We start from the raw sequence: 12,195 nt of genomic DNA on the forward strand, positions 1-12,195 counted from the left end.
CATGTGACCTTAACAGTCTGCAGTGACACAAAAAGCTGCACAGCAATTAAGTCAACATATATATGCATGAGTTAGAACTTGCATACCTTCAATGACTGACCAGACACAATCCCTGCACATTCACACAGCCCAATAAAGTAGTGTCCTAAGTTTTCTCCACTATGAGCACCTGATATACCTTTGAATGCAACCACCTGTGATTGGAGTATCCATCTACTGGTCTCCTTATTGGCAAGTATCCAGTGTGTAGTGAGACCAAAGAAGGTGGCCTTTGTCTGATCAATGGACCATAGGTCCATTGTTGTTGAGATGTGACCAGTATTTGAAGACTATGAGGCAGACAGAGTTAGTGTAGCTCATTAAAATAAACTAGCTTCACACCCGTTGTGCCTTCGGCACAGGAAGCAAACAGAGTGCTTCGCGCTCCTTTTTGGCTTCCTGGCCTCGGCTGCATCCTAGCATGTGCAATAAATAATTGATGAAAAATTGAATGAGAGCACAGGGGAATGGGGGAATGGGCCAAAGGTGTGAGCGGAGCGAGCACTTTTGGTCTGTTCCCCCATTCCCACTCCGCTCACACCTTTGGCCCATTCCCCCATTCCCCTGTGCTCTCATTCAATTTTTCATCAATTATTTATTGATATGTGCTGCACTCAAACAGGCAACAGTATTGAGTCAGAGCTTGAAAACCTGTGACCAATACAAACAGGCAACGGTATTAAGTTGGCACTCAAAAACACATGACAAAACCATGCGAAATTTCTAAAAGAAATTAGCCAAGTTAACCAAACTAAGTGTTCCTAAGTGAAAGCCACACAAGCTAGCAAGACAATTCCCACCTGTCGCATCCTACTTTATAGATGTGGCTTACTTGAATTTCAGACTTGATTTGAGAGAAGAAATCAAGGAAGGAGTTATGAATGAAGAAGACCATAATATCATGCATTGGTAGAATATCAGTCTTGGTTGCAGAAGGATGCATTGCAACTAGACAGTTTTGAAATGTGGCTTTGTTTGCTACATCCAGTGACTTTGTTTGGAATCAGCACTGTGTCTAATCAGCAATCTACTATTCTTACCTGATCATCACAGACAACAAACTCTGCAATTGTACAGAGCACATCATCTCTTGAGAAATTGGACAACTCTAGTTTCTTTTGGAATATCTTTGTGAGGTTCTTCTGACCACTTTTCTCTGTTGCTTTGCCTGTTGCTGTTCTTGCACCAATGCACACAGAACTGCATGATGATGCTCACATAGTCCCATCTTGGCACATTTCTTCTGGTACACCTCATAATGGCTGCAAATTTGTTGACAGCAGCTCAAATTACTCCCAACATGAAAAGTCTTCCGTTTTCTATGTTCTGCAACAAATCTTGAATTTACTCTTATCTGAGGTAAGTATTTAAAAATCTTCTTGAATGCTATTACTTACTTGCATATATTGCACCAGTGACCTCTCTTCTGCTCTACTTTGCCGTCTGGATTGACAAACTTCACAGTGCACCTGTTACAAGAACATCCACTTCATTTAGCCCCTATTCATTTTCCTCACCTTTTGCACCTCACTGGACCTTCCACTTTGGGCAATCACCCCTATTTCCTTTTTCTGATTTGTGCCTTTCATTTCTCTTTGATTCTACCAATCACTCTTGATGGTTGTACCACTTCATCAGCTCGTCCAATGACTCACCAACCCTATGCCCTTGCCACCCAACCAGTATCCTTTACTTACTTCAGTATTCCAACTCATTGCAACTCATCATGACTCATGCACCCCATACCCTTACCATTCAACTGGTACCTCTTACTTATCTTGGTATTCTGACTCATCATGACTTGTTCACCCTCTACCCTTACCACTAACATGGCAGACCTGCCCTGATCCCTTCCTACAGTATATATACCTCTTGGGTAGCACTTGTATTCTTTAACTTGAATCTACTTGGTTCATACTGTCTTATCCTTTGAGCCCCAAGCAAGCTCTCCTCTTTATCAAGTATCTTCATTGGAGCTTGTCACTGCCAATGTCCTTAGCCTTGAGAAGAGAACAATTGATGACTCGCCATCCTAATTGTTGATAATCAATCATAGCCCTCACAGCTAGATTGATTGCTGTAAACTTGTACCTATGAATGCTTGCTGGTAGCAGCAGGCTTGGCACAAGCCCCAATCCAAATTCAATGCTACTCACTTGCTTTGTTTGTGTGTCACAGACTTAGCTTGATCATAACAGCACCTCTCTGAAAATACTGTGAGTAAGTCATCAGCAGATCTGTTCTTGGGTTTCAGCACTTCAGGCAGAGCTGCACTATGTCTATCTTTGAGACCATCATCACTGGTCCTGTTTTTGCAACTGAGCTAATGTTTTATTTCAGGGTAATAAGAGACCAACCTCATCTCTCTCATCCTGCTCTTTACCACTTGGATTAGCTATCTCTTCAAATTCAGTGCTACTGTAGCTTCAGTATCAACTATCTCTAGTGTCTCTTCTTCAGGTCCACTATCTTCAATAACCTCAATGGCTACCTGGCTCTGGTGCCATGCACACTTAGTCACTGCCTTCTTTTTTGAGGTATGGTGCATTTCTTTGATGATACTATTATCTGACTCAGATGGTGATTTGTCTTCACTACTAGGTGCCTTCTTTCACTTTCCCACATGCTTTGGGGACACCTTGGACTTTGGTGGGCGAGACTGTGTATTGTTACAAGAATGTGACAAAGCCATTGCTACAGCCTTTTCAGATGGTTTTTTAGGATGAGAAGATTTTCAATACATGATGGTAGTGGGCTTGGTAAGTATGGATGAGTAGTGGGCTTGGTGGGTATCAGTAGTGCTTCACTATATACACATCATGTTGGCAACATGTAGATTTACATATTGAAAACTCGGTTCAAACTGGTTTTACTGGTTTTTGAACTAGTTGCACTCCCAAGACTGACTGCAAGACCCTTCTAATCAGTGAAGACCGGTTTCTGTTGGTCCGGTTTGAGTCCAACTATAGTAGCACTAATTAAGGACCAATTCGGGTCCAGTTGCATCAAATTAAGCAAAAAACCGGACTTAACCGAGCTTTTAAACTCTACATATTTCCATATATAGAATCTGTATTAGTTAATGAGAAGTACAGAAGTAAGAGAAATTCAAACGTTCCAAAACAAGCTTCAAACGTTCATTCCTTGACACGGACCGCTTCTTTGAAGTCCTCTTATGTGAGCTTTGCGTACGCATATCACAGAGCGCTTTGATGATGTTCAGTCTCTTACCTGGCTTGGTGTCGATTGTCCAGATCGTCTTCAAGTTAATCGCATGCCAGTGATTGCCTCAATTGATGTTGAGTTGGCAATATGTTGAATTATCGGGTTTTTTATGCGCCTATCAACATCCTCGTCTCAAAAAATGATTTTGTGCTCATTAGAGAAATGTTCATTCGTGGATTCTACATCTTATCAGATACTCGACATCAGCTCCAAAGTTTGAATAAATGCCCTTCTTCAGCACAAGTGTGTGGACCGAATTCAGCCCTGCAGGCTCTCGATCTCCTCACCACGAACTTGTTGGCCGCATGGTGCATCCTGCGGCATCCAAGCCGCGGCCCATTTGTTTATCGAACCTCGGTCGACCTGGTGAGGTGATCATCATGTGATAGGTATCGAAACACATTAGATTCAGCTAGATCTGATTTTGAATCTATTGAAATAAATGCACGTGTGTGCCCAAAGCATTTGTGTACAAATAAAACGGTTGTCTTATAATCGCGCCTCCAGCACTGTGGTTTGGCATAATTGCAGAACCGGCTACATTTGTTGCCTTGTGTGCTACTTCCTAGCATGCCATTTCCACCTTGGAGTCGAAGGTGGAAACTCAGAGCTGGTACGTATAAAATTGATGAGGTATGTTATGCTAGATTATATCCCCCTCCTTTGATCCACGCATAAGAATCGACGCTATTCATCCTTCATCAACGAGATGCATCTTATGAATGCTTTACTTGGTTTTGTGATGCCATGTCTAACATTCAATCTAGTGTCATCATCCACTACAGTGGACAGGCGGGATGGTGTTGCTTATTATAACCCAACTGCTGGAGGCGGATCGATGCTCATCGATGCTGGCGATGGATACGGCGAACCTATGAATGTATTTCTCTTTCATCACTATGACGCCCTCGTCTCATGTACAGCCTGACTTACCCAAAAAAATTAGGTCATCATCTCTGGACTTAGCTCTCTCGATGTCCTCACACTTGACGGAGCTATCAATTTTGCCCGTGCTATTGGATTGTAAGCATAGGAATATTTGTGAATTGTGTCTTACTTATTTGCTTGTGATAGTTCTGAAGAATGTTTTGGCATTCACTTAGGTGGTTATATGCCCGCCGACTTGGGAGATGGAAACGGATGGGTCAATCAAACCATTGAACTTCGCCAGGACTATGCTATAGGCGGAACGTGTCTCGAGAGCCTCATCGGAGGAAATCACTTTCGGTAAATTTATTGACTAGTGATCTAGGGTGGTGATAATATTCGCCCAGTATTTTTGTACAGAACGGCACTGTGGCGGACAGTGGCGCTCTCTTTCTAGCGTAAGCATCCTTAAGTTGTTTATTGTTCTACTAGTAGCTTAGTACTTAATATGCCAGCGTGTCTCGAGAGGAGGTGCGTAATTTGGCAAGGTTTTGTTACACAGCTGAACGCCACCCTTAGCCCATATCAGAGAATCATGATATCGTGCCAGATGGGTACGATATTGGCCGGTAAGTAACTCCGTGATCGTAACGAACGGGTCATAGTCTAATATAGATTCAGCAACCAGCTGGTGTCAGCAGCGGTTGGTGAAACATGGTATAATGGGGTCAAATACCACACTACTGCCAAAAACACCACTGGTCTCCTCGCGCCTGGCGCTGATGGTATTAACCATGGTGAGCTTGATCGGCCAAGTAGTTGCTCGTCTGACATCAGGGTCAATGTCAGACATCGCTCAAGATGGTATTGTTACGTTATTGACCGTTACGATCGTCTGAGAATCATGACTTTTTCCTTTCCTTTGAGACTTTCTAATTCTTTGCTCGTCTCGTTATCGAGCATTGACAAGTGAAGATGCTAGAGTAATGCTACAAGTGCTGTGTGTAGTGTGACACAAATCAATGAAGTAAAGCCAAATGCAAAGAATTCGAGAAGATCTTGGACAGGACCAAAGACTATCGATCCACTGCTATTCACAAATCCAGATCCACTTCTCCCTCAGCATCTTCCTCGTCCCACATAGACTCGTCATCGTCTTGAGTTGGTTGTGAGGACCCTAACGTCTCAGGTACCTCGGAACTTCGCGACATGCCGTCATAACTGCATTCGGACCACATGCGCTCTTCTTCCTCGGCCTCTTGGCGGGTCCGGCGTCGAACGCGATTGAGAACCGAATCAAGCTGGATGTAGTTTGCATCATCCATGGCAAACTTACGATGCCTCCGTTCCTGTGTGTGCTAAAGGAGCGAGCGTTGAGATACTCATATACAAGATTAAATGCGATCCTACCGTGTCGAAATCATCGAACTTAACGCGGCAACTCTCACAGTAACCAGGTTTGCTCCCTTCGTCGCGCTTTGGCAATCGAAGGGTGTTTGTACTCCTACTTTTCCTGAGCAGTGGGCGATCCGGAATCGTAAGGGGCGGGCCCATGCCTCCTGCTTTTCGGCCAAGAGTGTGGGTTGCATTCGGGGCTTTTCGAGATGTTACGACTTGTTGTTGAATCCTAGACCGAAGAGAAGCAGGTAGTTCCAGCGTCCTAGAAATACCGCCCGCATTGGATGTTGTACCTCTTGTGGATGTAATACCAACGCTATTGCCGGATGCTGCAACATATGACCCAACACCTGTCGAAGCAAGGTAGCCTGAGGCAGTCGCTGACTCTCTTGTATCCCCATCTCCGTAGTCAGCATCGAGGTCAACGTATTCTTCAATAGTTGCCTGGCGATGTAAATTATTCATCGACACTGAGCGACGGAGGTCGCCAGCTTTGCGCGAGAGCATCTGAACCTCTGCCTGCCTTTTGCGCTTCAGCGCCTTAGCCACCTTCTCCGCGCGTTCGTTCTCATTATCCCTGTCCGCCCTTTGTGCCTTTTCCCAACGCCTCCGTTCCCTTTCATCAAATTTTATAAAAGGCCCCCGGGACCTGGGGTCACAGTATAGGACGGGATACGCGGGTTGCTCTTTCCCGTCGTGCCCTCGTTGTATGGGATACTCTAGAGCGTGAATCGTCGCCAACTCCTGCCGCACGTCTTCTATAAGCACGAAATAACTCTGTTTTGAAAAATATCGATAATCATGTCGCTTTTGAGTGGGGTCACGTTCTGTGGTGGTACCATGAAGGCGTTCGGTTTGAAGTAAGCTAGATAGTGACCGTTTGTTGGAAGCAGGGGCAAGAGCAGTTGCTTGTGCGAGAGGTTTCGTAGGGGAAAATGCAAAGGCTGGGACATCACATCGTTCCAGGATGTTGTCAAGTTTCGCAGGACTCCATATCTTCATATTAAAGGCCTTGGCCTTCTCCACAAGGTTGAAGCTCTGCGAGGTGGCATCCTCGGTAGTACTGTGAATTTACGATGTTAGCGTGGTCTACAACAACGGAATGGCTCAATGCACCGTCCACGGAGCTTAATTGGGCTTTTCAGTGAGTTAGCTCGTGCGGAGAGACCTTGCAATCGATTCTCCTTATTTGCAGTAGGGTCGATCGGAGTAATGGGTTGATTAGTGATAAGATGCGTAATCTCGCTGGAGAAAAAGTCATCTACTTGCTAGAAGCACGTTGGAGTGTCAGACGCTTGCGCAATGATCACGGAGAATCGGCCATACCGATTTGAGGTGTACCACCCGCGCTGCTAATGAATCCCGCAGGGCAGCACTCTCAGGATCCGATAAATCCAAGTCGAAATAGAAGACCCATCCAGGAAATGCGCGAGTGTACTTGAAACGAAACTCGGCCTTCTGAGCCTCCCGCTCTAGGCGTCTTCGTTCCTTATCCTTGCGGTCCTCGCCGTGGGTGGCTTCTGTTGGAGCAGGTCTCACCCGTTTGACGGATTCATCTGCTGCAGGGTCCGGTGATCGAGGACGTTTGAGCAACAGGGAGGCCGAACGGACTCCTTGTTTGAAAGGAGACATGGTAGGAGGAACTTGAAGTGGCAGGGTGCGTGTACTTAGTGGACGGCGGTTAGTTGTAGGCATGATTGAGTGCTGAGGAGCCAATCAAGACTGAGCCAAATAGCACCACGTCACGCAGGTAATATGAACGAGAGGCAGGATGAGAAAATGGTGGGAAAAGATAATAACGATGTCCAACTTGATGGTAGGAGCACAAATAAACAACGCGTGCGTGCGACCACCAGTCCATCGATTCACCATGCAATGTAGCTAAGCCTACAGCTCTCGTGTAGCTTACTGGTTTTTATTTCAGTCGATCCAATTAAATTGTCGCGTTGCAACTTCCGAAAGAACTGGTATATGCAGTACACGGAAATATCTAGCTGCCAAACCACACTCGTTTCTTCCGTTGTCATTACACTCGGAGGGGGGCCAGATAGCAGACGAGCTACCAACTGCGCCAGCGATATTGACAATGACATACTGACTGTAAACTTGTATAAGGCACGTTGCGGTTGAAAGTATAATTGGGTGGCACGTGACAATCACATGACCGCGTACTATTACTAGATGTCTACACTACCTACCTATTGACTTGATACACGGACCGTAAAACATAATATAGCAATAACAATAATCGAAGATATAAAATATCAATGTCGGCGCGTAGGGATCATCCTGTGGGCAAGACTCAAATGAGCATTGTGAAGATCAAGACGCGTCAAGATGACCCCATGAAAAGCAGGAGCACATACAAGTAAATGCATCTGTCACTTCAGCTAACGGGCTTTCCGTCAATTCCTTGGCGCGGCTGTCAGCACTTTGTGGGAATAGAGAGTCATCCAACCCCGCGAAGATGCTGTATGTGATGCTACCCAGAGAATGTTGATCACATACAGCACGTTGTTCTACCAGGGGACTAATCCGTAGCTCAGTACTTGCAGACTGACTCTCCTTTACTTCCGCAGATATGGGCATCACCGCGAGCAGGAGCGCCTTGGTTTTTTTGTACGACTTCCTCCCTTGGCATCCAATCGGGTTGATGTTCTCCTTGTTCGAGACAGATTCAAGACGAGTGGAAGGCATAGCTAGTTGCAGTAGCGTATGTAGAAGAGATTATGTATCACTGAGAGCTGGGTGAAATCGACGGATGATTACTTGCAGTACTGAGGTTTCGAGACTTTATAAACCTGGGGCCTCATTGCACTGAGGATTCATCTCTTGTCATGGAAATGGTGGACTGTTCCTCGAGTGGTGAAAGTATGGACAATGGTTCATTAGCCGAACAAACCAGGCGTCCAAGGAGCTACATCACCTAGTTGCTCCATTTGAAATACCATTGAAACATGTTCCACCGGTCTGTGGAATCTGTGGACGCGACGATGGGCAAGCACTCGCTCACTCAATCGACACAAACAACTTGCCAGTGAGTGGACTGTCCCATGTTTGGTCGTGTTAGAAAGGGAAGGAGTTGCCAACTAACACCAAACAATAGCTACGCTATCCAATGAGCATTACTAGTATGCATATCATAAACTAACATCTGACAACCAATTTTCATCGCGTGTTTTGGAATGTCACTGTTTGGTGATGCCTGGAATCAGTACGAACATGGCATGGATTCTGGACTGGGCGTCCTGCCACACATAACATCTCAGTTCTTTGTCCCTCGAATGGTCGACAAACCTCAAGACCCCATAGTGCTTGCAATCGAGAGGGAGAAGATCACAACTCTAGTGAAACGCGATGCGCATAGTTTTGACTCAAGAAATATTACGCGCGCCCGAGATTCTCCTGTACTTCCCTCGTTGTCACCAGAGGTGCTATGGGCAAAATCAGTGGCCAGTGGTGATCAACATTCAGTGAGAACTCCCTGTGTCGTGGTGTGAAGACTCAATAATAAAATGTAGGATCAAGTTGTCTCTTGGGACGTTCTGCGACAATCACACCCTAACCGTTCATACAACACTCCCTTCTTAACCGAACAGTCTTCCGATGTATCAGCTTCAGCACAATACCAGTCAGATTCATTTTTTCGCGATGTTAATGACATAACAAACCAAACATTTAGTATGCAACCTTTGCCGTTTGACCTGCGAGCAAGTGTAGTCCGTGTGAATGAACTTGAGCTGCTTGAGTCGTTGAGAATGACAGTTCTCGGAACTTCGTCTTTTCTGCACACGTGGGATCCGGTTTCAGAGACGTTCTTGTCATTCGGGGGCGCAGAAAATTTGCCAAACAAGCTGATTATCAGTGGCAAAGATGAGACGATGAGCAGCAGGTGAGCAAATAACTTCAGTTCAACATGTTTGTCTATTGATGTGATGACGTAGTCTCCTGAAGCGATTTTTAGATATTGGTACTTTGATGCGACGCTTGGAGGTATTCCTAAGTGTTTTACAAACGCGGTGAGTTCCATGATGCCCATCCATGAAATCACGCTGTCTAAATGAAAGTGCAGGCGCAAAGAGGAAAGTGCAACGGTCCATGCTTTCTCGCATGCGCTCTCTGTGGTGCTCGTCTATCTACGTGACCAGCTTTCTCGTGGGCCTCTCTCTAACTTCTGCATCCCCGTCTCTTCGAAGACCCTATCTGGAACATGGCTATATTATGGGGATTCGGAAGAAATTGTCGTCTCTCTAGCGTCACTTTGCCAAAGGGTATGTTCGCTGACGTTTTCTCATTTACCTCTGACATGCTCTATCAGGGCCTTGGACTGTCTCCCTCGCAGTATCCGCGATTTACGATGAAGCCAGTGGCTCTACTTTCTCGTATATACAAGTATCTCGATACCCATTTTCGCAAATCGTCTTCCCGGACTTTGGTTGCTGTGTTCGCTTATCTCCTCACAATGTCTTCGAAAAACTACTTACAGACATTGTGTCGCTCAGTTGCTTACACTGACAGCAACAGCCAGCGGGCAGCGACAAATCAGCCTCAGCGGACTGCAATTGGTCCGCTGGACATCGAAGATTTTGATCAGGCGTCGCCTGAGGATGATGAAGTTCTCTTTTCTGAAGGTGATAAATTGCCGTCTTTTATACCACGCGAGTTGGCGGAAGCATTGCCAGCCGCTCAAAAATCCCTCAAATTGCTCACTGCCGCACAACCTAGTCATCCTGTACTGAATCCCCCGGTGCGACGGCCGTTCATCACGTGGGTCTGGTCAACCACAGACATTCAAGACTTATGGAGAACGGGGTCTCTTGGCGAGGCCGGTGATATTGCGCCAACTATTGGCCCCAACAGTCCCTCTGATCTAGCTTCGGCTGATAGCAATCTTCATGGGTGCGGCTATCAGTCCGACCTCGTCGGTTTCCGGATTTTCGACCTGGAGCCTGGCTCAAACGGAGGGAATACATTCAATGAGCACTCAATGCACGCTGCATTGGAAAACTTCATCCTGTCCTTCCCACCCGTCCTCCCCTCAATCACTCCGAACCTGAGTCTCCTGACTAATCTGGTCTTCTCTCCGCTCATCTCGCACGCCGCCTCCCTTTCTAGTGCACTATTATCGATATTCCTGGACGAGAACTCGTTCCTTTACGTACATGACCATCTGGTTCTACTTCGTTCACATATGCTCCTGACTTCCCCATCGTTCAAATCACGACTCACAGCAGCTTTGTTCTCTGACACCGATGACCGCGAGGTTGTCGCCGGAGGCGGAAAATCATTCACACTGTCGCGCCAGAGGAGTAAGTCTGTAGCTGGAGTGACTCAACATGGCACCAGTCGCTGGGCCGTTGGCTTAGCCCCGTTCTTGACAGAGCGAGGGACGTGGCCTCCTGGGGGTTCCGACCTTAGCTTTTTTTTGAGAACAGTCATCGTGGACTCTCAGGACATACGTTCATTTGGCCCTGATGATAGCCAGCAAGAGCATGAACTCGGATCAAGGCGCATAGCAGAAGAAGCTGAAGTGCGTCTTGGGTTCGCCATCAGAGACCTCGCCAGCGATACGGGACGCGAACGATGGCTCAACCCACTTTGTAAGTTATGTTTTCCTTATGCATTGTACGTGCACACTGAGTCATCATGCGCACTTAGACATCGAGTAAGTAACGTCGTTTTTACTGCAGATCGAACATACTTCATAAATTTCCCGACCAGAGCATTAGACTTTCTGTATCTTGACTACAAAGTTCCTCATCCTTTGGACGTGATTATTACACCGGGCACTATATCCAAATACCAAAGGATTTTCTCGTTCCTTTTACGCCTGGTCAGAGGTGAGCTACGGTTGTCTCGTACTTCCTTATATGCTCAACAAAACTGTGTAGTGGAATCTGCCATTCGAGCGGCTTTCCGCATGACGCATCGGAATGTACTTTTCCCAACCCTCAACCAATCCAGGAAACTCCTCACTCACTTCCGTTTCGTGGCGCACTCGTTCGTGGCCACCCTCTCCGCGTATATATTCGATGTGGCAATTGGGGGCAACTTTGACGCATTCCTGGCTCGAGTCACTGCGTGTCGCTTGGGAACAAGCTCCGAGTTTACTGATGTCTTTTCGGTCGCTGAGGCTCACTCCGCTGTCTTGAACAACATTCTCAGTGCTTGTTTGATGCGCTCGTCCCAACGAGCAGCTGGTGACCTTTTTCGTGGGGGCTTAGAACTTATCCTAGAGCTCTGCGTTATGATCGGTGACCTCAACGACGGGCGGTTGCAAGAATACCAGGCGTCATCAGCTCTTGATGTACTCTTTGCTGCATTTCGCGAGAAAATGTCGACCCTGGTATGTAGTTGACTGCTTTACATTTATGAAGCTAGTAGGTTGATTCTGGATCCTTTGGTTGCAGATTAAAGTCTTAGAAGTCCTGTTGGAGAAGGGTTTGAAATCATCACAACGCCAGGAACTCTTGCTTGCATTACAGGAACAAAGCGATGTTCGCCACGCCCCTGGTGGGGTGGAGGCGTTGCGCCACCTTATATTACGCCTTGATATCAACGAATGGTGGAAGAACTTGCATTCATAAAATGATTGCGGTATAATGCAGCATGCAGTGATTTATCTAATATTACATGAGATAATGTGTAGTATGAGCTCCCGTATCG

General features: G+C 46.3%; 5 protein-coding genes across 5 annotated transcripts; 2 read left to right on the plus strand and 3 right to left on the minus strand.

Moving 5' to 3' along the window:
• Positions 1-375: 375 nt before the first annotated feature.
• On the minus strand, positions 376-1,870 carry BJ212DRAFT_1303353 (uncharacterized protein; the record flags this gene model as incomplete). Its single annotated transcript, XM_041333400.1, has 9 exons — positions 376-455; positions 581-603; positions 872-883; positions 1,080-1,102; positions 1,187-1,301; positions 1,437-1,508; positions 1,576-1,640; positions 1,695-1,735; positions 1,792-1,870. The coding sequence occupies 9 exons, from the start codon at positions 1,868-1,870 to the stop codon at positions 376-378; spliced, it is 510 nt and encodes a 169-aa protein (XP_041188169.1).
• A 2,136-nt stretch (positions 1,871-4,006) lies between these two features.
• BJ212DRAFT_1281739 (uncharacterized protein) lies at positions 4,007-5,030 on the plus strand (the record flags this gene model as incomplete). The annotated part of the gene is made up of 8 exons (XM_041331638.1): positions 4,007-4,144; positions 4,211-4,287; positions 4,339-4,491; positions 4,539-4,589; positions 4,647-4,662; positions 4,711-4,760; positions 4,813-4,928; positions 4,981-5,030. 8 exons carry the CDS (start codon positions 4,007-4,009, stop codon positions 5,028-5,030), a joined length of 651 nt encoding a protein of 216 aa, XP_041188170.1.
• Positions 5,031-5,225: 195 nt separating this feature from the next.
• Positions 5,226-7,224, minus strand: BJ212DRAFT_1281654 (Dfp1/Him1, central region-domain-containing protein; the record flags this gene model as incomplete). The annotated part of the gene is made up of 4 exons (XM_041331631.1): positions 5,226-5,489; positions 5,542-6,592; positions 6,646-6,797; positions 6,856-7,224. 4 exons carry the CDS (start codon positions 7,222-7,224, stop codon positions 5,226-5,228), a joined length of 1,836 nt encoding a protein of 611 aa, XP_041188171.1.
• Positions 7,225-7,691: 467 nt separating this feature from the next.
• On the minus strand, positions 7,692-8,601 carry BJ212DRAFT_736944 (uncharacterized protein). Its single transcript, XM_041343951.1, has 4 exons — positions 8,478-8,601; positions 8,303-8,380; positions 7,896-8,228; positions 7,692-7,818 (listed from the first exon to the last, which is right to left on the minus strand). Coding segments are annotated over exons 2-4 (375 nt in total). The 5' UTR covers positions 8,343-8,380; positions 8,478-8,601; the 3' UTR covers positions 7,692-7,816.
• Positions 8,602-8,714: 113 nt separating this feature from the next.
• Positions 8,715-12,116, plus strand: BJ212DRAFT_1485494 (Spc98 family-domain-containing protein; the record flags this gene model as incomplete). The annotated part of the gene is made up of 9 exons (XM_041340990.1): positions 8,715-9,002; positions 9,051-9,421; positions 9,474-9,548; positions 9,602-9,800; positions 9,848-11,129; positions 11,188-11,194; positions 11,251-11,369; positions 11,421-11,875; positions 11,940-12,116. The coding sequence occupies 9 exons, from the start codon at positions 8,715-8,717 to the stop codon at positions 12,114-12,116; spliced, it is 2,973 nt and encodes a 990-aa protein (XP_041188173.1).
• Positions 12,117-12,195: the final 79 nt, after the last annotated feature.

Source organism: Suillus subaureus (assembly GCF_016647635.1).
Source record: "Suillus subaureus strain MN1 chromosome Unknown BJ212scaffold_42, whole genome shotgun sequence".
NCBI classification, from domain to species: domain Eukaryota; kingdom Fungi; phylum Basidiomycota; class Agaricomycetes; order Boletales; family Suillaceae; genus Suillus; species Suillus subaureus.